The sequence below is a fragment of the Epinephelus lanceolatus genome, chromosome 4, assembly GCF_041903045.1.
Source record: "Epinephelus lanceolatus isolate andai-2023 chromosome 4, ASM4190304v1, whole genome shotgun sequence".
Lineage (NCBI taxonomy): Eukaryota > Metazoa > Chordata > Actinopteri > Perciformes > Serranidae > Epinephelus > Epinephelus lanceolatus.
In genome coordinates, this window is record NC_135737.1 from 45,007,821 (window position 1) to 45,033,115 (window position 25,295).

Sequence of the window (25,295 nt, forward strand, 5' to 3'; positions counted from 1 at the left end):
AAACCTGGCAGTGTGAAAGGGGCTTGTACTTGCCTCAAAGTTTCAAAGTTCAGTACCAAACTGACCAGTTGGCCACAATTAGGTCTTTTTTTTTGTCAGTTCTATACCAGACTCATTAATGTTTGACCCCCTAACCCTTGAGTAATCAATAGGGCTGGGTATTATTTAAAAATGTATGATATCACTACTAATACCAGCACTGTTAAAGTGATAAATAGAAACGTCATTAAAAAAAACATAATGTGAACGAAGTGGCGTGTAGTACTTTTGATTGGTCTGAACTCTGTCACCCAACATCACCACACCACAGACTGTCTGAATTGTAGCTGCTGCTGCAGGAGTGTGACCAGGGCTAAGTGTTAGCATCACACGGCTAACGTTACCTAACAGTTATCAACAGGTTTAACAACATGTCTGAGCAGTTTCATTGTCAGTGTGAGTTTGTTGGGACCATTTAATGTCCTGGTGTTGGATCTAAAGCCCCATTTCCACCAAGCAGTACAGTTCAGTTCAGTTCAGTTCAGTTCAGTGTGCTCTTTTTTCGGTTTCCCCTGTGAAAAGTTGTGGATGGTACCAACAGAAGCGTTCCTTAGCGTCCCCATGTTTGTTCCCCTCTCTGTTGGGGTACCTAGCACACAGATCTGGTACTAAAAGGTGGAGCTGTGAACACTGCAGTCTGATTGGTCAGTAGATGACGGTCACTCTGCTCAGGGCTGAGTTGTGTCTGGTTTTGAGGCTCATGTAACCACTGTTCATACTGTGGAGAGTTTTATTAGTAAACTGTAACTATAAAATGAAAGGATGTTTTGCTGCCTCTCACAGCAGCTGGAGTCTGAGAAACAATAACTTCATTCACTGGGCCGACTGCCGGCAACTTTTAAGGTGGAACGTTAACTTGTAATGTTGCTCAATGAGCTGATGACAACGGCAGACACGGCAGCAACAGAAAGTTTTCTGATCTGGCAGTAGGGCTGCAACTAACGATTATTTTCATTGTCGACTAATCTGTCGATTATTTCTTCGATTAGTCGACTAATCATTTCATCGAAAAATGTGTTAAAATGTTGAAAAATGTCGGTCTGTCACACCCAAACCCCAAAATTACGTCATGTAATGTCTTGTTTCATACTCACGCCGAAGGGTTTTAGTTCACTGTCACGGGAGAGTGTGTAAAGCTGCCAATATCTGAACTTAAGAAGCTGCAGTAAGAGTATTTTGGGTACTTTTATAGTACTTTTCTATGAAAAATGACTCAAACTGATTAGTCGACTACTAAAATTATTTTAATAGTCGATTAGTCATCGATTAGTCGACTAATCGTGGCAGCCCTATCTGGCAGTGAGGTGTGACAGTCTGAGATCAGAACCCGGCGCAGAAAGGATCAAATACAGTTACTGTTTGACTAAAGAAGGTTTGATGTTACTTGGCTCTGGGTATCAGGTACTGACACACAGTCCTAGAGAGACTCAGAGCTTACTTGTAGGGAACTAGTGGTTATAGAGGTGCTCAACAGCTGTGGGATTAAATGATAAAAAATACTGTGATATATGCAGAGTAAGACTATAGATAAGTTTTGTGAACACTCAGATCTCTGCAACTGTGTATAGCTAACATACAATGTGGATACTTTTATTAATAATTTAAAAGTTTTTTCATAATGATGTAAAGACCGTTAAAGTTTTGTTTTCTAATGAGGACAAATATTTTGCACATAAACTCATTTATGTTCATTAGACCTTAAAGACATAAATGAGTTGTTTCAAATATGCAGAGGAGGAGTGGAACTGCAGCGCTTAAATGTATTGATAATCCTATATTCATAGTGTGGGGTATCCATGCCAGGCAGATTAATTTAGCTGCCTCTTCATCGTCATTTGCATTTTCTGTGCACATCACATCTTTAATATTTTAACATGTAAATAAAGATTACAGTGTAGAAACAAGATGAAACAACTTCACTATTTGGTTGAAATGTTTAGGCCAAGATGACAAGAGAGTGTGTGAAGCCACAGGCCAAGAAGGTTGGGTTCTAGATCACCTATTGGAATGTTATCACTCTATTAATGTTTTCCTATGAAAAGTAATACACCCAAATTCGTACATATCCCACGTAATCATGAGCCAGTAATTCAAACATAACCCACGTATTTTGAAATGCTGCGATCACTTGACTGATGCGCTGACGCAAGTTAACAAGGAAGTGGTCGTGAGCAGTCTTGTGGGGTGGTGCATTGGGATGGTGGCTGACCTTCCCCAGGAGATGCATGTGAAGGTACCTCCTCATCAGGTTTCTTTTCCTAATCCCAACCTCCTTAATTTTATGTTACTTATGTGAGTTTATGTTAAGGACGTTCAGTTGCATGCAAAAGTTTACGCACCCCTGCTCAACATTTCGAAAAGATGACCTGACTTCCAAAAGGCATGAAGTGAAGACATGAAGGCATGTGGTTAGTTTTAGGCACAAAAACCACCTGGTTATGGTTAGAAAAAATTTACATTTTGGCTTACATTACCCATGTGTGGGGCACAAAAGCTGCTGGAAATGCAGGGACGGTTGCTAAAAAACACCCATGTTTGGGGTCAGAAACGCAGCTGATATGCCTCAACGTCAAACTAATGAACAACTAGGGATGCACGATAATATCAGTACGTCATCTGTATCTGTGGATATCGGCTTTAAAATGAAGCATCAGAATCGGCTAAAATGTACGGAAGCGTACTGCATTCACATGACAAATAAAAAAAGCCATGTTTTTCTGAGTAATTTTTTTTTTTTGGAGTAATTTATTTATTTTTCTGTTTTTGGTATAATTTTTTCTGTTTTTTTCTGAGTATTTTTTTCTTTTTTTTTCCCCTCAGAATAATTTATTTATTTTTCTGTTTTTGGTATAATTTTTTCTGTTTTTTTCTGAGTATTTTTTTCTTTTTTTTTTCCTCAGAATAATTTATTTATTTTTCTGTCTTTGGTAGAATTTTTTCTGTTTTTTTCTGAGTATTTTTTTCTTTTTTTTCCTCAGAATAATTTATTTATTTTTCTGTTTTTGGTATAATTTTTTCTGTTTTTTCTGAGTACTTTTTTCTTTTTTTTCTCCCTTGGAATAATTTATTTATTTTTCTGTTTTTGGTATAATTTTCTTTTTTTTTTGGAGTATTTTTTTTTCTCCTCAGAATAATTTATTTATTTTTCTGTTTTTGGTATAATTTTTTCTGTTTTTTTCTGAGTATTTTTTTCTTTTTTTTCCCTCGGAATAATTTATTTATTTTTCTGTTTTTGGTATAATTTTTTCTGTTTTTTTTTTCTGAGTATTTTTTTTCTTTTTTTTCCCTCGGAATAATTTATTTATTTTTCTGTTTTTTGGTGTAATATTTTCTGTTTTTCGTGGTAACTTTTTTTGTTTTTCTGAATAATTTTTTCCCTTTTTTTCTGAGTAATTTTTTTCTGTTTTTCGTGGTAATTTTTTTCTGTTTTTTTGTGGTAATTTTTTTTCCTGAACGAGGAGACGAGATACTTCAAAATCTCGCGAGAAGCTCCCACCTGGCACCTGCAAGTGACCCCTGCATCCATGGTGACTCCTGCTCATGGATGTATTTTGCATCCGCACTGCTGCTCCTAGACAATTTCAACTACAGGATCAATAAGGGTAAGGCATGTAATTAGTTACACACAGGGTATGATAATCTAGCTATGTTTTCCACTGCATCCTTCTAGTGTAGGCCTATGGCTCAGTGTAACAGGTTAGGTTAGTAACAGGTTGTAACAACGTTAGCGAGATTTTCAAGTATCTCGTCTCCTCGGTCAGGAAAAAAAATTACCACGAAAAACAGAAAAAAATTACCACAAAAAAAAAAAAAACAGATTAAAATTTCCATGAAAAACAGAAAATATTACTCAGAAAATCAGGTAAAAAATTACACCATAAAAAGAAAAATAAATAAATTGAATGCAATACGCTTCCGTAAAAATGCTTTGTCCTAATTTGCATAATGAATGAATATCACATACAATGAAAAGTATTGTATTTCATGTCTCCATCTGCTGGTGGGCCGTCACGTTAAGAGTATGCATGTATAATATGATGTCAATTTTGCTACAGAAGAGACTTGATGATCACTAAAATTAGGTAGGGAAAAAGTGGATATAACAATATGGGTTATTGGTCAAATTACTAGTTACATATCGGCATATCAGATAACCAAAATCCAATATTGTGCATCCCTATAAACAACTAGTTTTGTTGCTTGTTGGTCTCAAACAGTATTCTGCAGCTTGGCAGCCATCTCGCCTGGATGTCACGTCATCAACCATCTGTTTCACCTCCTGATGACAATCAGCTCATATACGTGTCAGCACACAACAAACACGGCCATTTAATAGCTGATACCGACAGTCTAAATATGCTAGATGGTGTAAAAGGAGCCTTCTAACCTGTATCTATAACGCTGATAACCACGACTAACACTAATTAACCAGAGTGATGCTGTTTGAACCAGTCATCTCTTCTGCTTTAAGTTTCATCTCTTTTCATTTACTGTGCTTATTGGAAAGTTGTTTTTTGCTGTTTAGTTAGCTGCACGCCAGCATGCTTGTAATTTTAACTGGATTTTTTACAGTGGATTAAAACACTGAGTGACAGAGCCTCGGGGTTTAACACGAGTTTGCTCCACAGATCCAAGTTAAAGCAAACAAATCGCAGTAACACTGGAGCCATTTATTGTGTCTGGTTGAATCTCTATCCTCTAATCTGCTTCTGTCCATGCCTCTCTTCTTTTCTTGTCAGTGTCTCGTTCGCTCTATTTCCTCACATGTTCAAACTTTTACAGTTTATGTAGTTTTTGGCTGACAAGCTGAAAATCAAACTCTTCATCTTCCTCTCAGAACATGCCCAGCTTCCATCTCTCGTCCTTCCCTCCGTTCCTCATCTGTCCCTCCCTCGGCCGTGAAACATCTTGAGGATTCTGTGTCGGTGTTCCCGCTGCTTCAGAGAAGAGCCTTCTCCCTCTCCTCTCCCTCCCTGCCTGCATCTCCCCCGCTCCTCCCGCTCCTCCCGCTCCCTCCATCATTTCCAACACCCCCCAATGTCTCCTCATTTTCTCCTTTTCTCTCTACCTACTTCTTTCATTCCGTCCCTCAACCTCCCCATCTACCGCTGCAGGGCGGACAGCTTTTGTGAGTCACTTAGGCCTCTATATGTGTGTGTGTGTGTGTGTGTGTGTGTGTGTAGTGTGTCGCCACTCCCTCCCTCCCCAAACACACACCCACACTCACCACACTACTTAAAATGCTCAGTTGGAGTTCAAATCTTAATCCATCACGTCCGCTTCTGCCCAAAATGCATGGCACACACATAGTTGTAAATGATGGGTATGTATATGTGCCGTGTGTGTGTGTGTGTGTGTGTGTGTGTGTGTGTGTGTGTGCAGTACTCACACTGGGAGCGATGCGCTGTAGCTGCCTGAGGGTGATGCGGTTATACATGGTGCTGATGTCCTTTCTTTGGTCATCATATTCTGACACAGTGATCTGGAGAGAGAGGAGATTTCACTCAACACTGCACACACACACACACACACACACACACACACACGCATGCATATGAACGCACACACGCACGCGCAATCAGCTCACATTGGCCAGACGCGTCTCCAGCTGTATAATCTCCTTGGACTTGTGCGTGGCGTTCTGAGCTCCCAGCATGCTCAGCAAGCGCTCCATCAGGGCCTTGTATGCTGCCAGGATCTGAGAGGCACAATGATATCAGCGTTAATAGACAGGGGGAGCTGCGACATCATCAGTAACAGCTGGTGACGGGGGGGGGGGGGTGACATGTGGAAAAGTGGACAGGATAACAAAAGCACAGCGGGCGACAGAGGAAAACAGGTGGATTGATGAAGAGGAGAAAGAGACGAGTCAAACGGACTGATGGAGGAGGAGTGAAGGAGGGAAAGGAGGGATTAAGGGAAGAGAGGAGGGGAGGAAGGAGAGAAGGAGCCAAACGGAGGTCAAATTTGAGGTAAGGGAGGGGAAATATCAAGGTAGGAGGGAGGGAAAGCGTAGACGGAGAAAACAGGAAGTGAGCGTAGGCGGGGAAAAAGAGGAATTCATGGAGGAAATAGAAAAGGAGGAGGAGAGAGGAGGGTTTACATAAATATTTGGACTAAAAAGGCAGAAAAAGAAGGAAGGAAAGAGGAGACTGAAGCATATATGGTGACGACGGAGTGGGAGGAGTTAAACAGGGAGTTATGGAAGCGTGTTTACCTTCACGCTGTCCTCATCCTGTCCCAGGTAGAGACTCCTCTCGGGCAGCGTCAGCCCCTCCTGATCAATCTGCACAGACACACACACACAGTCAGCAGCTCACACAGGAACAACATTCATGTTGTCACATATTTGTGGCTGAGCCCTCAGCAGATGCACATCCAAAGGACTGGTTAATATTTCAATAACCTGTAATAATGCCAACATTTACAGGCCGTTCAACACACTGTACACTCTGAATTATTTATAACATTTAATAAATAATGCCCACATGTTGGGTCAGACTGATATTTATCTTTTATTAAACCCCAGCTAATATCAATCAGCTTTAATATTGTCACTGTCAAAGTGTGCATCTTCAGTTTTTCTATGCTAAAGTTTCTGAGATAAATTGAAGGATTAAGTTTTCCTCTGTGGACTTCTCCTTCTTCTTAAGCCAAACAAACCACTTTAAGCCGGTTTAATTATTCGACACATGTATTGTTTCGAAGCTCAAAGCAGGGATCTTTCTTCAGAGCTCATGTAAAGTCTGAGAGATTAATGATTTTAAATGCCAGCGTCCATACTGGTTGTTTCCCCTGATATGTGTTGGTTATTAATAGGGGTGTAAATCACTGGTTTCATCATGATACGATACCATAATGATTCTTTGGACAACGATATGATATTTGCTGATATCACAAAGTCTGCCACGATATGATTTCAGGACGATGTGATTCAGGGGTCTGTGATTGATATGAGACGATATTATCTGCCCGTTTAACACAATCGATTACAGAAGAAGCTGCCGCCTCTGTCTGTTTGAATTTCAGCCTGCATGAACGTTTTTCAGTTGCTATAGTGAGAAGTTAGCAGAGTTAGATCACTGTCCAGGCAGGTAATGTTATGTATATTTATACAATTATTTTATTTATTCCCAAGTAAATAACTTTATCCTCGTCTTTCTCTCGGCTGCTTGTTGACTGCCTGCTGATGTTTCATTGTGGCACAGACTTTTGATATAGATCAATGTTTTTACTTTGCATCGATGACACTGGATCGTCTATCATCAAATCGATATATTGATCAAGATCGTTGGCTCGTTACACCCCTAGTTATTTATACTTTTTGTCAAAATGTGCATCAGACCAGATGTTACAAACCTCAGTGTCAGTCTATAAAAACTGAAACAAAACTTTTACTCCAAGGAAAAATATTCGAAGCTTGCTTACTAGCTTTTGCTGCAGCTTTCATTTGTACGTCACAGCCTTTTTAAGCAAACTGAAATTGAAATTGTTGTTAAAGTTGTTCTGGCGTCTTTATGTGGACTGGAAGTGCAAAATTTCAGTCATATGATAAGAGGAAACAGCCACTGGCTGAAGAGACTTCCCAAGAAAGCTCTGGAAAAAGCCGGCCAGTGAAACTTGAGTTTGGGATATCACGTCACAGATGTGTTCCCAGGTTCAGTCTCTCCAATTTAAAAGAATACTTCACCCACAAAATGACCATTTATGTATCAGTGCTCACCCTGTGTGATGTTGAATTTGTGAAGAAAACTTTTATTTTCCTGCATGCCTCCACAGTGAGCGAAGAATCCAAAAACGGCAAACCTTTTTGTTGACCTGAAGTGAGTGGGGGAGGTTGTTCTCATAAAACTATTGTACGTTTTCCTACAAAAAGTAATGCACGCAGATTATTCGTTATTCGTATTACAACCCAAGTATTTTGGAGGGCTTTGTTCATATGACCAATGCTCTGATGGGTGAAAACAAGAAAGCGACTAAGAAAGCAGGCTGGGGTGGTGGATGGGTTAGAAAACACCAGACTTTCTTGAGGGTTTGGAGCCTTGTGAACATTGGGTGAACTTTAAAATGTTGAAAAGCATGTTTCATCTTTAACTTTGTGCCTTTTAGAGATCAGTTTATCTTGTATTCATTTGCCCAACCTTTTGCGTGCCACTGTAATGTCATTTGTAGTTGATATCAGATGAACCGCTGTCTGAGGATACACTGAGCAGGGACCACATTTAACAGCAAAACTGTATCAAAACACATGTTAAAAACTCTCCCACAATTTGTGCAGTATAATCCAAGTCTCATTCATCCAGTCGTATGCTCAGTACGTCCCAAACACATGCAGCTTCACTAAACATTATGATTTAAAACACTCTAGTACAACCAGTGTTGTGCATGGCTGAGTTGTGTTTCTGGGCACGTGCTTGCATTTGATCTCTGCTTAAGTGGAGCTCATACACAGGCGCACGCTCAGGACATTCTACTGGTAGATTGAAGTGTTTTATATTGAAGCTTTTCAAGGAAAATACATGTGGGAAGTATTGATCTGGATAAATACTAGAGTTGTACCGATACCGATACCAGTATCGGAAATGCCTCCGATACTGCCTAAAATGCGGTATCGGGTATCGGCGAGTACAGCCTATGACCAATCCGATACCACGTAATGCCTCACACCATTACGCATACGCACGCTACAGGCAAACAAAACAGAAACGGAGCAGAGTTTAAAAAGCATTCTACTGTAGCTTTTAAAATGTCTTTTTTACCAAACTGTGTGGCTGCACTTTAACCTGTGTCTTGATCTGTGTCAACACTGGATAATAATAATAATAATAAAAAAAGATTTATGGCATTCATTCTACTACTATGCATTTATTTCTTAATATTTTACATAGAGTTTTAGGAGTTGAGACATACAACAATTTATATCCCCTCCATTTTTATTTTACGCACTGGTATCGGATCGGTACTCGGTATTGGCAGATACCTGAGCTTAAGGGATCGGAATTGGTATCGGGAAGGAAAAAGTGGTATCGGTACATCTCTAATAAATACGACTCTGAGAGTTTGTTAATTGATGTGAATTGATTTTCCCGAGTAACACATGGTGAGCAACTGATACTCAAACGATCATTTTGCAGGTGAAGTATTCCTGAAAGAAGCTGATTATGATCCCAAAAGAATGTCATTAGTGTTCTGTGACTGTGCTTATTGTAACATTTTTCCACCTGAGATGGTCACATTTCTAGAATAACACACACACACACACACACACACACACTTTTTCCTCACCCTGATTGCGTTCCTGGAGGAGTTTTTGTCGTCCACGTTGACGGTGAGGGAGAAGAAGACAGCGGTGCTGTAAACCCCCTGGGTCCTGTACAGCAGCTCATTAAAGTCCGGCCTCTGCGGGGCGCCCTCTCTCTCCCACCCAGCAGCACCCGGAGGAGCCCCCACCAGGTCCCACCCCCCACAGCTGTCTATCACCTCCGTCATGGGGTCAGAGCCCAGCTTGTCAATCTCCTGGATGTTGACGCAGGACCGATAGAACTCCTTGACCTTACGCTCTGCAGAGCTGGGGCTGCGTCTGCGTATGGGCTCCAGCAGGAGGCGCTGTAGTTTCTCCTCGTTGTGCTCCCCTATGGCGGTGATGATGCCATAGCTGAGCTTGTCCTCTGGGATGCCGTGGCGCCTCAGCCAGCCGCCGCAGGCGAAGGAGTAGAAGTCCTGGCAGGGCTGGATGGTTGGATCAATATTGGCCTGAACGAAGCGCGCCGCCCGCAGCAGGGAGCGCTTGCGTTGGCAGTCCTGTCGGCACTGTGGGTCCTGCTGGGCTTCCAGGGAAATGTACTTGAGTGCCAGCATGCTGCCCAAGATGACGCACATGCCTGCTGCAAAGACCAGCGCCGACAGGAGGCAGATCTCCCTCCGGCTCCACCGAGGAAGCCCTCCGCCGCTGCTGGTGCTGCTCAGATCTCTGTTTCGACTGTTTGACAGGGTCCCTCCCCGGCCGCGCCCCATGTGACGGTCCAGGCTGCCCCCCAGGTGGAGGGTCATGCCATTGCTGAGGATGTCACTGCTATAGCGACCACCATATTTGACTTCCTGGAACTCGTCATAGTGGGCAGTTAGTGAGTATGTCTTCTCCATGGCAGTGGACTGTCACAGGAGCAGGGCGTACACAGAGACAGGTGGCAGAGGAGTTATTCTATGTTCATGATTACTCCTGCTGAGACAAACGAAGGACTCCCACTGCGGGGCAAAACACTGACGTGATGTCAAAGTCCTGTCGGCCCTCTTTAGGCAAAGTCCACTTTATTCTTTTCAAATCAGAAGCCGGCAGAGCGAAGGGCTCCCATTGTGCACGAGGAATCTCATGGGTCCTGCTCTCTCTTTCTCATCCCCTCTCTCTCTGCTCCTTTTCCATTTGTCCTCCTCTCCTCCCTCTCTTCAGCAGTTACAGGTGACCTGTTGATAAAAATAGAAAAGAGATAGTGGAGGGCTGTAAGTCGACAGAGAGATAGGAAATTGAATCCGTGATTATAACAGCAGAGAACAGCATCTTTTTGGCCACATTTCCCCCGCTTTGTCTCGTCCTGTTGTTTGGTCGGCTAAAGCTCTGGGACTGATTGGTGATAGTCATCCTGCGGGGAGACGATGTCCCCAGGTGACTCACGGCTCTGGGTGGATCAATGGAGACGGGAGCAGAGAGCTGAGCCTCATCAGCTGGGCACGGAGAGGTGGGGCAATCACCATAACTTAGCCTGTGTCAGTCCAAATTGATGTAAAACTTTTTATTATTACAGAAGGACAGGGAGAATTTATGTCCTCTGTCTCTCACACACACACACACACACACACACACACACACTGGACAGCACAGAGGGCATCGGCTTAACTTCTGTGGAGGTTTTAAAGGAATAACAAGCTATCACATTACAAGCAGCTGCCACGGTATCAATCATGTGTGCACACAGGGTCCTATTTAAACCATCTATGGCGCAAGTGTATTCAGGGCGTAGTCAATTGCACGCTAGTTAAACAGCGCATAATCATAGGTGTGTGTTGGGCGTAACATGAATTCAACCAATCAAAGTGTCATCTCTCATTCGCTCTAAAGGCCAGGTGAGCCTGCACAACACATTGTCACTCCGACCTCGTCACATATCATCGTTTGGTCATGGACACGTCCACATATCATGTCCAAGGTACCCTGGGTGTGTTGGTTCCTGTTTTCACAGGAAATGCACAGTTTGCATACACTCTCCTTCAAAATAAAAGCACTACGTTGGTATGTGACCGCAATTTGACGTTTTTTTGCCTCCAACAACATGCACACGTGGTTGGGTTTCGGAAAAAAGAACAAGGTTTGGCTTTACAATCTTACGGGAAGTGAAGAGCGGCCTCCCAGGTGAAAGTTGGTGGTTGTTGGACCCATTAACCATCCCTCCCAACTGCCCTACTCAGACTTCCGCCATCTTAACTTTCATTATTGTCCTGCTGTGTTCCCCCCCTGATGCCGTCAGATGCCGTAAACAATAATGGCGATCGGTCGCGCATCATGCTGATGTGAAAGGACGGCTTTTTTGTTGGTGTCTGATGCCGGACATCACCGACCAAGCAACAGTTTTCAACGACTTCGGAGCAAGACGATGTGGGAGATTTAAGCGGCAAAACTAAAAACCATATTTATAAATTTGAGAAAGGAAAAGAACTAAACGTGCAGCTTCTGAAATAACCAGTGAAAATACACTGCTGTGTGATGGGCATAAAAGTGCACAGCATCTCTTTTAATTAGGACACACTTATCTGACAAAAAATGAAGCTGTAATTCATGCTGCGATTTCAGAACAGCAGACCTTTTTTTTTTTTAAAGATATTTTTTTGGGGGCATTTTTAAGCCTTTAATCGATAGGACAGATGAGCGTGAAGGGGGGAGAGAGAGAGGGAGTGACATGCAGCAAAGGGCCACAGGCTGGAGTTGAACCCAGGCTGCTGCGGCGACAGTCTTGTACATGGGGCGCCTGCTCTACCACTAAGCCACCGACACCCCAAAGCAGACCTTTTTTTAAGTGAAACAAACAATAATCAATGCGAAGAACAAACAGAGTCCGACCTTTGAAGAGCAGAAAATTTTGAATTAGACGAGTTTTTTTTGTCGGTCAGTGGTGCAGTCGTTTTCTGCTGCCTCAAAGATAGCAATACACCAACGATGCGCCTGGCCACACCTCATTTTAAACACGCCCATGGAGGCACAGATGCATGCAAGAACATTTGCTACGTACACATCGTGGGAGCTGGCCGTGAAAATTACTGCGTCGGACTAAAACTAGCATCATGCTACGGTGTGCGCTGCCTCACCCCGGTTCTAAGATTTATGTTTCAGCTTATACTGAGGATAAATTTGGACTCAAAGACCTGGAAAACACAGGAGTCATAGCGTGTATATCTGCTCATGTCAAAAAAAGCCAGACAAACGCAGACACTGACAACGTATTTTATAACTGTTTGCATTCTCCTTTGCTGCTGCTGTTGCACTCTGCATACAGCCTGGTGATATCACAGCCTTTAGACAGAGAGACTGACTGACAAATTGTTTTTTGGATGCTGTCCCAATGTGTGTGTGTGTGTGTGTGTGTGTTCAGTGGCTGGATGCAGTGAACTTGCTGAAAGCTGTGAGGGTGATATGTGAAAATTGATCCCTGTTATCTCCTCTGAGAATAGCAAACTTCAGCACTGATGTCTTTAACAAGCTTTCCCTTCCTTATGGGAGTGCTGTATGTAGATAAGAGGGAGAGAGGAAGAAGAGAGAGTTACAGAAAGAAAGAAAGGAAGTAAAAAGGAAAGAAAGAAAGAGTTAAGTGTTTACTGGTAAACAGGGACTAGCAGCAGGGATCTGATCCTGTGAGAGGTGGTACAAATCACGAGGGAACGACAAATCGGTGGTGAGTGGTTTATTATGTTTTAGGGGGAGAAGGGAATGATGACAGAAAGAATACATGGAAACGAGTGCATGGGTGGTGTAGCGATAAAATTCTTGTCTACTGCTGCAGAGATTTGGGGTTTAACTCCCAGTGGCGATAACACAATTGACTCTGTTTGTTGGTGGGAAGCCAGACGGGGCTCTTCTTGTTACAGCTTCAGGGAAAAGTTTCATATTGGATACATCTGAAGTGTGTAATTCACGTTCAGTACCAGTGCTGAAGTAATGAGCCCTCTCATAGCAAGGTAGGGAGCAAAGCCTGAGTTGAACTATCCATGTTGCCCTGAGAATCTGGGGGACATAAATGTGGTCATGCGGTCATGTCTGCTAATGATAGCACGCATTGTCCACACATCACAACAGCATGAACTCTGTGTGCCTCTTCGAGTGCATCAGGAACGTAAAGGACCGCTTACTCTGACTCATATGTTGTATTAGCCATTTTGCAAACTATACTGCAGTGTTTCAGAGGAGTGATGTACTCTCCTCCAACACTCCAGACACCCAATGGCTTTCTTAAACACTATTAAAATCTATTAGAAGAGTCTTGTAACTTGCTTGAATTGTGCAATCCATCACAGTAAACATCAAGTCTGCATTCATTTTATGAGATAACACAGTGCAGACTCCTCAAATCAATCTACACTTAAACTGCATTACCATGCCATGATTGTACAACAGCCACAACAGACTGGATGTTCGCTGTGACTGATTAAACATCTAAAGACATTTTTAAGTCCAAATGAAGGCAGAAATTCTCGTCAGATGTTTTGTATTACTAATAGGAACACAAAGAGGTCTCTGGGGAAATAACAGAAATGCTCCGTTTCTTCTGGAGCAGCCAGAGGGCCGTGTTGGTGTCTGTGTCTGACTGACAGCAGCTGGCAGGCTGAGCCCCAGCAGGGGACCAGCGGACCACACCAACATCTAACAGGACCAAAGTGATATTTGCAGGTCCGTTTATGTGCTGCAGCTGAGCAGCTAATTGGCGATCCAGCCTGAAAGCGGACACTAACAGTGCACTTCTTCCTGGCACGGGCGGACCAAATGTGTTCATGTGTGTTAAGTCAGATAAGAAAGAGACTTTAGCAGAGACGCTGATGTGGTTGTTTAAGTCTGTGGCTCTTGTGTTGTGTAGCCGGCCGCTGTCTGGCTGTTAGTCTGTGTGATTATCTGCCAACTGACGTTATGTTTTATGCAAATCTGCCTTTAAATTAAGCGACTTCATGGCTGTATGGAAACAAGTGAATGTAAATCTAAGGGGCACTGTCAAAAACCAAAATTTTCTTCTCAAAGCAGAACACAGGAGATGTGATTTACAGAGAACATTTATAAGAAAAAAAAAAGCAATTTATTTTTTAAAGAGTCTGCTAATTGATTTTCATACTTGGAAATTAACAGAGACCAGTAGCTGCCTAAAACTGTATGGATCCAAAAATCTAAAATGTGCAGGAGGCATATTTGGTCAGCGAGAATATTAGACAGTACACTGATTTGAAGTTTAAGACAGTGGGTCCAGATTTCTCCTCAGTCATTAGTTTGTTGAGCTAGTTTGCTGTCTCTGTCAAGTACCTGTCCATTAATCAGCACTTCAAAATAAAAGCTCTGTGCTGGAAATTCACTGTACTTCAAAATAAAGTGTATTTTACGAACCTGACATGTTCACAACTCACCACCAGTTGGTAACCGCTGGTTTAAGATATACTTTGCAAAATTCCCCCCAAAACACTGCACAGACTCATACAGCAGTATCCCTCTCAATCATCATAACTGACTGATTTTTTTTACTTTTGTGTCATGCACACAAACCTGAGCCCAACCCTCATGGGTTTACAAGACACCATTACAATGACACTGAGGTTAACAATCCAAAGTACAGGTTATTTAGTGACTCAGTCCTCAAACAAAATACTCTGCCTGCTGTTCCAGGCCTGGCAAAGACATTCAGCCACAAAAAGGTTCTCGTTCTGAAACAAAATTCAAAGTTCTCATGATCATCCAAGCAAAAGAAATCAATATAAATATAAGTCATTTACTGAGAAAGTACATTCCTTATGTCTTCATGTACAGGACAGTAAAACAAGAAGTGAACTTCAATCTCAGCTTCACCTAAATTACACAACAAACACATTCTGTCCTTCTCTGGGGTGGGGTTAAACCTCCCACTGTCTGAGTGTCGATAAGTTCGTAGTTTTGGTCTATACCACGTGTCAACATTTCATTTTCCCTTCACTCCTAATTTCCTGAATTCTGTGCAGTTATAGGGTACCTCTCTAGCTACCAGTGCACGCTCCATATGTGGTCTGGATGGGGACTTATCCCTATGGACTTAGCTACTGCCGCCCCGAAATGACATGCTCAGATACAATAAGGACTTCAACTCACTAGCCCAAGAATGACAATAGGAGGTGTCCAAATTAAATGATCGGACATCTTCGTCTGTTCCAAAGCTGGAGAATTTCAGGATATCATCCCTTATGACCCACTCTCAGTGTGTGTGGTGGTGTATTTTTCCGCAGAGACTCTAACCTCTGCCTCTTTCTCTTATTTTCTGTGCTCTGGACATTCATAGGCGTGTACCCCACAGCGCTCAGGTGAGGCTGGGGCTTTATGAAAAAGTAGCGACCAGGTGCCAGACTGTAAGCATCCAAGAGACAGAGTGGGGAAAAGTAAAGTATAGCAAGGTGAAACAGCAAACGAGAATGAATCTGGGGCTGGCTTCTACTTTTATTTTGGCAGGTGAGAGTTTTTTTACAAACAGTAACCTTAATCCTGTGTTATCTACCTTCAGGAGGGGTCTTCTGGGGGGTGTACAGGTGCTGTAACACCAGACTTTAACCTGTAAGCTTTAGCTGCCTCAGCATCCTGTGGTGTAAAGTCAAAATAAATGATAGAAAAAGTTCTGCCGATCATTGGTGCTTAGTTCTGGATTCTGCAGAATCATCCAGAATCAACATTCTGTTTGGTGACAGTCTTGTCTTGTCACCGCTCTAGCGACCCCTGCTGTTTGGTCTTGAACAGTGGGCCGAGGAACTACAGGGGGCAGTGTGAACCACCTGCGTGTCACTTCTCTGTCCTGGTGAGGCTGATGAACAGAAGCGGCTGGTGACAACACGTAGCACGTCTGCCTACACTCTCCCTACGCCAACAGCAGCAGTGATGACAGAGCGGTGCAGAGGGGACTGGGCATTATTCCATGGGGGCTGAAAATGGGGGAAAAAGGATGGCGTGCCTCTGCGCGGTGTCATTATCAATTCAACTTACCATCCATCAGTCCTCCGCCTTGTTACGCACGCACAATCAGAAACATGCTGTGTCTGTGACACCGTATCCGGTCACCATGAGAACACTGCTTCCATATCATGTCTTATAATGTCAATATTATTGAGCTGCTGCTCATGTATGTGTTCTCTCATCATGCAACCTCTCCCCCGATCTGTTTCACATGCAGGTGCACTTTCTCATGTGTCACAACTCCTTAAGCATTATAATAAATTATCATGCACACACATACACACCATCACACTCTGAGTGGACACCCAGCATATGGCTAATGGATTGGATCTCGTGGGTGCGATCACAGGCAGAGGCGTGCGTGATGAATGGCTATTTACCGAACATGACAGGGCCTAATGTCTTAGACTTATACTAATACTGCACACACACACACACACACACACACACACACACACACACACATTCTCTGTCTCTCTCTCACACACACAGTACATACACTGGACACTTAAAATGCAACAAAAACACACCCCTGGCGATACATAGCGTCTTGTCAGTTGTCAAACATTTCCCGTACATCTTCCCAACAACAGACAATCAATTGCTCACTTATAGGGGTTCTCAAAGTGTGGTCCAGGGACCTTCAGAGGTCCTGCAGATGGCACCACATGGACAGAAAGATCTATTAGATCCAAATGACTCACAAGATCTTCAAAGTGTGACTTAACACTACTTTTCATATACTTTTTTTTTTTTAGAAAATAAATCACATGCACTGTTTGTACATTTTCCTACAAAAAGTAATGCACGTAATGAACCAGAAATTCATATATAACCCACGTATTTTGAAAGGCTGCGATCACGGCCTGATGGGAGTTAAGAACACAGAGGGATGTGGACTCGTAAGGATGAAGGTTGAGGTGGTGGATGGGTCACAAAAGACAGGACTTTCCCCAGGAGACCAGTGTTTGGAACCCTGTGAACTTTGAGTCATTTTAAGGTACGTCGTCACCATGTTTGTTTTGACTTTGCTTGCCTAAACCTAACCTCCATAACGTACTGTTAAGTGCATATATGAAGTTAATTTGTTGACTTCAATTCAGGAGCAGGGCCACACCTCAACCACACCTCTAATTACCTGCCAAGCCTGGTCAACCCATCCTGATCTGTTTGTCTCAGATTTCTCTCCCTTCATCCATCATCCTCCCTAACTCATCCCTCCCAATATTCCCTCACCCTCTCTTCCCTTCTCCCCTCATCTCTTCTTATTCAATCTGGTGCAAACCTCCCCCATGTCTCATTCAACCTAACCTAACTGAGCGCCTAACAACCTAACAGAGGACATCCCACTTCCACCTTCACCCCCCACTTACATCCATTCAGCAGTCCTCAAAAACTAGCACCTCCTGAATTACAATATTGTTGTGGCGGGTTCCTTGCTAGTGAACTTTACGTTAAGTATGTACGGTCATTTGTGGGTGCTAACTTGTAGGATATGACACAAACTGTTGTATGAGGATATGTTGGCATGCTGTCCATTACAATAGAATTGATTTTACCTTTTTCAGGGAAAATCCGGGAATTCAGTCTCAAAACATCTGTAAAAATTTACAGCCCCTACTGGGACACTCTGCCCCCGGACTATATGGCAATGTTACGGTCACCTCTACACCCCCCGCACTCCCACATATGCTACCAACCGGTATAGACGCTGAAATATGAGTTAAGACATGAGAAGAAAGGTTTTAGGTGTTCAAAGGTTCAAATTTAACAGGGGGGAGAGGCAGAAGGATGCTAGATATATCTCAAGATATAGTTTCTCTGGATGGCATTGCTCTGGCCTCCAGCAACACCGTAAGGAACCTCGAAGTAATAGTTATCAGGATTCGTCCTTAAACTCCCACACAAAACAAACTTCAAGGACTGCGTTTTTTCACCTGCATAATATTGGAAAAATGAATCATATCATTTCTCTAAATGTGGCTATCTGTAGGCTAACGTTAGCAACCTGTGCTCCTGCAATGTGTCTGCACTGATATTAGAGGAGCTGTAACAAGTGCAGCAACTTCACAACTGGACTTAAGTTCATTTTCAGGTGTCATATGCCATCAATGTAGGGTAAAGGTTAGGGATGCAGAAAAACTGGTCTAAGAATTTGTTACCTCCAGGCCGGATTATTGCAATTCCTTTTGATCAGGTTGCTCCAACATGACTTTAAAGTTGATCCAGATTGCATGTGCTCTAAATGGAACTAAGAAAATAGATCAAATTTCCCTTGTTCTAGCTTCTCTACAACCTGTAACATCCTTCTCACTTTCAAAGCTCTAAATGGTCAGGCTCTGTCATATCTCAGAGGGCTCGTAACACCCTGTTATCCCACCAGAGCACTGAGCTCTGAGGATGCAGGGTTACTGTCTCCAAAAGGTAGATCAGCAGCCAGAGCCTTCAGCTATCAGGCTCCTCTCCTGTGGACTCATCTTCCTGTTTCGCCTTGGGAGGCAGACACCGTCTCCACATTTAAGACTAGACTTAAGACTTTCCTCTTTGATATAGCTGATAGTCAGGGCTGGCTCAGGCTTGTTTTGAACCAGCCCCTAGTTAGGCTGACATAGACCGTGGACTTCTAATGACATACTGAGCCTCTTCTCCCTCTCTCTTTATTCGTTAACATTCATGTCCTATTCTGCATGTCACTAACCCGACTTCCTCTACGGAGCCTTTGTGCTCCACTGTCTCGCAGATTAACTCGTATCGCAGCAGTGCCTGGATCATGGGTCGTGGTTGTGCTGCTGCCGTGGTCCTGCCAGATGCCTCCTACTACTGCCGTTATCATTAGTCATACTTCTGCTGCTATTATACACATATGATCATTACTGTCACAGACTATACTATCATATATTAATATGTACATGTAAGATATTTACTATCTGTCATGTATCAGTTCAGGAGAGGACCCAGATGCAAAGCAGTAGGCAACAAGAGGTAACAACAAGGTAACTGAAAGTGTAAAAGAAAGAAGAACCAAAGCTAAACATGATGAACTCAGGAGAGAAATCCAAACAGAGCACGAGACACCAGGCAGGAAATGACACCAGGAACACAGACAAACTGACAAGGAACAAAGTGAAACACACAGGTATATATATATATATATATACACAGAAAACTAATCACAAGAACGAGACACAGCTGGAGGAGGAGGACACGGGAGGAAGGAGGGAAATGGAGATTGGCTGACAACACTAGGGTGGAGCAAACAAGACTAATACACAACAGGTGTGAAGGGAAGACTCTGGGAACAGGGACGGACTAACGAGACAGGTGTGACAGAAAACAGGCAGGAAAACACACAAAGACAGGAAGTAAAACTGGACATGACACATGAGGAGTGAATCTACAAAATAAAACAGGAAACAGCATCAACATAAATGAATAACATGAAACAAGGAAAGAGACAAACAGAAAACCCCCAACACAACCAACATGATGAGAACTAGGGAAATAAGATAACATGAAAATAATAATAATAAAATAATCCACACACTGTTAATTGGCTCCTGATATCATGACTGCAACATACAGTATTATAGATATTTCTACATTTTGCATTTTAAGATTACAGTTTGTCGTCTCAGTTTGTTTGCAGCCTTTTTCATTCATGGTTCTGATGATGTCGCTCGCAATTATCAGCCCCTCCTCTTTCACATGAACGTGCTTTTAGCTGGATAGGAAAACCCAGAGTTGACTGAAGTAATTGATAACCAGCTGTGTAGTACCAGTTTTCCAGATAACGAAAAGATATCCTGAGTAAGCTGAACTGGCTTCATACATGCCTACCTCCTCATATGCTCTACCTGAGGTTTCTACCAGGTTTTTCCCTGTTAAAGGTTTTTTTTGGGTCCCTGATCCACTGTGAGGGTCTGAGGACAGCCAAGAACAAGAAAGAAATTAAAGTGAATCAAGCAGTGATCTGACAGCGCTGTGAGGTGGGTGAGTGTCACCAGTCGTGAGGATGTTTAACTTTGTGAAGGGAGCATGTGCCGGGCGGAGCTTTCTCCTGCTTCTCTAACCACTGATAATAAATCCTCAGAGAAGATCAATGGGTAATCAATAAGCAGAGGTCTGTGATGGGGCGGGTTCGCTGTTAAAGAGATCCTGCAGATGGATCACAGTTCTCTCTGCATAAATGCAGGAGGTCCAGTTGCAAATCAGCTGTGCGCAAATGGCTGGATGTAACAGTGCATCACACTGTGACACCGCAGCGGCGCGAGTTGATTGATTCAATAATGTTACAGGTGCAGGTGAGTATTTTCCTGGTGTTGATTTGTTTCCTGTGATTCCTTGAGAGTTGCTGCTCACTGGAAAGTGTATCAGCGTGAGGTGTGGTGAGTTATTATCGCCGCAGACTCTCACTGCTTTAGGAATTACAGGCTTTGGGAGTTAACACATTAAAATTGTTCCCTGTGGTCTGAAAGAGCTTCAGATTTGTTGCTACTGAGACGCACAGTCACCTGCAGTCAACATCGTCTGGCAACAGGGCAGCAAAGTTGTCAACGATTGCTGGAGGGCACATTAAAAAGACCATAAAGATTGCCGTTAATACTGACTGTCTGTATAATTCACTGTCTGATCAATAGTTACAAAAACATGCCCCATCGTCTGGTCTGTAACCAAACACACAACCTGCTCCACCCTCAACATGCAGCTCCTGCTGTTTAAATGCACAGGAAGTGCACCATCTGTTTGGTGTCGTCCTCAAAACTGACAACGACACATATCAAACAACGTTCCCGTCGCTGTCCAGACCACAACTCAGCCATTAACATGAACTCACTGAGAGCAAACTCCTCTGCACTTTGTGATGATATTTGGTGGAAGCAACCAGAAATAAGGGCTTAGCAGGAAACTCTCTACTCTTATCTCCTCTCGGGCGAGTTACGTCACCTGAGCACCTTCTATAAATGGGTTTATTATCCCCTAATCAAAGTGGTCACAGAGCCTGCCCCGAGAGCTTCACGGCACTCAGAGGGTTCAGCGTGGGAGTCAGCCCCCTCGAGCCTTATCGCTGGTCGCCAGAGGCTGCAGTAGAGTGCCACGGTGTGTTTGTATGGGCTACAGATTTGGACACACAGCTCAAGGGTCCTGCACAGAGCCAGGAGATACTTCTTAGGGCTGGTACCAGAGCAGAACCTCCTTTGTGGGGCTATTAAAATCTCTTTAAGTGTTGTGTATGAAATGTCCCCCATCAGCAGTATTAAAAAAGTGTTTTTTAAGGAGCACAATGGGCTCTTTATTTCTATTTTATTAGTAAAACAGAAGAGTTTGAGAACAGTTAACACTAAAGAACTCTCCCTCCTTTGAATAGCAGGTACAGAGCCTGACATACTGTAGCTCTATTAACCTTTATGACTCCCCAAACTCATTTTCCTGGAGCAGCTACACCTAAAATATTGGGATTTTAACACCTTCTTTCCACAGCCTTTACAAGCACACCTGTAACCCTCCTTGATATTACCCTACTGGTATCTTTACTCAACTATTAAGAGTATATTACCGTGCTGGGCGCACCGCTGGGTGTGTTTATGAGAAGGGAAGATATTTTAAATATTCATATTTCATTCAAATAAAAGCTGCAGTCATGAGTTGTGGCATATGCCGAATAAAACCTTGTTGTGTGGAAAGGGTTTTACGTTTTGTTCTGTGAGGCGCATCAGTTCACCAATACGCGAAGAATTAAAAAAAACTGCGTTGGTTTTCTAACGAGGTTCTGTATTAGCAAGGAAAAGCGCGTCACCAGCGGCGGACAGAGCAGTTGAAAGTGCTCACTGCGAGTAGGGTGAAGGTGTCGAGACTAATGCAGAGAGTGACTGTTATGATTTCAAACTTTTTGGGGCGATGGAAGAACTCGCGGCGCGTAATGACGCAGACCAAGACGGAGACGAGGTGTGAGCACAGACAGCTGCTAATTCTACTTTTACGCATATGCACATTTCAGCCCATTTTATTCTGTTTTTGCTCGTGATGCATTCATGGTGTTGGATAGATTTTTATCCGGCGCACTGAGGACGCAAACATGGTGACAAATAGAAGAGAAATGAATGTGTTATGTGATAAAACACTGTCAGCAGTCAAATAGTTATTTCCAGGCCGACCGGCTCCTCCACACATCCACACAAACATTTTTCTGTTTTTAAATGGATTAACATCTGGCTAATTAACGCATCTTATTACTGAGCATCAAAACTTCTGGACCCGTTCATGGACACCGCGAAAAATCAGACTAATAACTGTGAGACCATGTGCGTAAAATCGAGTGAATCTCTCATCAGTTTATCATCGGCTGCGCAGACGTGATTTCCAAGTTAATCTGTGGCAGTTTTTTCTTCATCCTCACTCCCCATAATTAAGAAAAAACTGGCCAAATACGGATTTGGAGGGACCTCAAGCCTGCCGTGCCATGCCATACCCTGACAGCAGCAACACACTGGCTGCAGGAGGACCAGCGTCCTCATCAGAGGTGTGGATGATATCCAGCCAGGAGCGATGTGCGAAAACTTGTGGGAGAAAAAAAAGAAACGAAAACACAGCCTACCTGTGGTGAGTAAACCAAAAATCCCCCCGGTCGGAATGTTAAAGTGTCTCTGCTGTGGGTGTGCAGATAGCGGAGATCCACTCACTGAAGGTCCGACTGGATTATCCGGTCCCCCTCCGGAGATCGGCACACACCGGGATCCGCACCGCTCTCTGCCGCCGCTGCAGCTCACAGCCTCCGATGTATGGAGGAGGGAGACAGGGAGGGGAGGGAGGGAGAGAGGGGAGGGGGTCCTTCATTAACAGGGTAAGACACAAACACACACACACACGGTCAAACAGTTAAACAGATGTTAATCCATGTCCACCGGCTGTGTTTTTTATTATTCTCTTTCATTGTTTTTTTAATATTTGGTATTTATGGAGCCAAACTTTATATTATTTTCTTAATATTTCTGGATCAAATACTTCCACTTAGCAGGTTATTAATCTTAGTTATTCTATTTTTAAGAATACTGCCATGAAATTAAGACCTTTGATGCTCAATTCAGCACCAAACATTCTCAGCTCACACAAATAAGAGCCACTGCAGACCCCTGCACACTCACACACACACACACACACACACATATTTCCATCCACAGTTAAAGAAGATAAACGATATCTAAACCCTGCAATGAAAAACAGATCACACTGTACCCCATCACAATAAGTCACAACTTCACAGCGAACACAAGCACACTGTACCTGCATGCACATGATTAATGAATAAAGCCAGCAGCACCTTTATTTCAGATCTTAAAGTATCAAAGAAGCAGGTTTGTACCCAGCAGCTCAGAGAAGATCAGCTCGGTCCTAAACGAATGAGTCTATTCCACTGATTGATATTATTGGGGCTGCAACATTTTATGGTTCTACCCAATCACAAAGTCTATTTTAATAAATCTTCACCTGCTAAACATCAGCCACAGAGACATTAATCTCCATGTAGCCTGAAAGTCACACAAACCAAACGAATCAAACCAAAAGGTCGGCTAAATATTATTATGCAAATGAGCGGAGCAACTAAGTGACCATTTCATTACGACAATTGTTCGGTGAGAGTGAGGAGCGTATGAGGGGACGACTGTTCGTTGATTCTGGAGATTATCTTTGATCTTTTATTGACCTATTAATGAAACAGACGAAATTGCACTTGATTGCGAAGGTGACTCATTTTAAGCTTTAATAAAATGAAAAGGAAATGCTGAAGAAAAGAAGGCAGTATGCCGCACGGTTGGGATATGGCTCGTGAAGAGGAGCAGAGAACTCTGTATTAAATTAAAAGGCTTACAGTCGACAACAGGGAGAGAGTCCAAACAGGCTGAGGCAGGTCTGCAGGTAACACACAGGCAGCAGGTCAGGAGGCAACAGGCAGGTCGACAGAACACGGACCACATACAGGAAGCTGACAGGCGAAGGTGGGAAACAGGTGTGGAAAGATCGGATCCATGTACAAGTGAGACAGGTGAAAGGGAGACGGGGCATCATCAGTGTGGTGAGTTTTGGTTAAGGGAAACATTTTAAGTCAGTTCAAACCTGAACTTATCAGTATGTTTACCTTAAAAAAGGAAAGAGAGTGGAATGGTTGCTCACAAGGACGTATCCTCTCAGCTCAACGTGGCATTTTACCACCTTTCAGCTCTTTGTTTTGGTTTCACAGCCCACAACTTTACTGTGATGGTTCAGTTTTGGTTCAGTGTCACAGCTCTTATCAACCCCAGGCAGCTGTTTTCAGTAAAGAGGCTCTGGCAAATCCACTTTATGCTACCTGCCCAGCACCGAGCGGCAGACAGATAGAGCTGAGGCTGATTTATGCTCCGCTCAGTGCGGTTCATTTGTGCAGGTGTGAACACAGCAGTCACACTCAGGTGTGCACCAAAACAACCGGACTGAGACCTTCTTGAAGAGGTGGTCTCGGTCCGGTTCCAAAGGAACTCTGGTGCAGTTGGTTTGTGGTGAGAAGGTGTTGCGACCTGGATGTGAAGCAACTGCAGTCACATGACACATTGTTTGGGTTAAACATGAGCATGTTACAGTCCTGGAGGATTATTAATGTGCACCTCCTCCTGTACTGCCTTAATATGCACATTCAGCACATCCAATGCATCAAAACATTGTTTTCTAGTTGGAGCCGCGCCTCGTTTTCAAACTGTATGGTTTGACTAAAATGAACAATGACAGCAATATAGTCCACGATGAGCAGCGCTAAAATCAACCTGCGTAGTTGTCCCTCCATTGTGACATTAGAAAGTGTCACATTTATCTTGCAAGTGTACTCTTCTTCAACGTTTGCTTTACTTCCTGGATTTTTCCCACATGGAAATTCTGACCAATCAAGAGCAGCTTTCTCACACAAGGCATTTGATCTGGTCCTCTTGTAAATGCTGCCGTGAGAACACGAACCAACTCTAGGCAATTATACAACTTTGGGACAACATGAGTCCCTGATTCAGACCAAAGGAGACGACTCGAG

General features: G+C 43.2%; 1 protein-coding gene across 4 annotated transcripts in view; it reads right to left on the bottom strand.

Annotated features, from left to right (window-relative positions):
* Positions 1 to 23,049, bottom strand: part of ecel1 (endothelin converting enzyme-like 1) — an 81,047-nt gene extending 57,998 nt beyond the window's left edge. For 3 of the 4 annotated variants that reach the window (XR_013490993.1, XM_033631502.2, XM_033631500.2), the window contains exons 1-5: positions 22,842 to 23,010; positions 9,325 to 10,500; positions 6,257 to 6,325; positions 5,627 to 5,737; positions 5,429 to 5,521 (exon numbers count right to left, since the gene is read on the bottom strand). Coding sequence is in view for 3 of the 4 variants with exons in the window: in XM_033631502.2 (XP_033487393.2) it covers positions 5,429 to 5,521; positions 5,627 to 5,737; positions 6,257 to 6,325; positions 9,325 to 10,182 (1,131 nt within the window). In the remaining variant the exon portion in view is untranslated. Of the gene's footprint in view, positions 1 to 5,428; positions 5,522 to 5,626; positions 5,738 to 6,256; positions 6,326 to 9,324; positions 10,501 to 22,841 lie in introns of all 4 variants that reach the window. The other variant, XM_033631501.2, reaches the window with a different exon arrangement.
* Between the last annotated feature and the right edge of the window lie 2,246 nt (positions 23,050 to 25,295).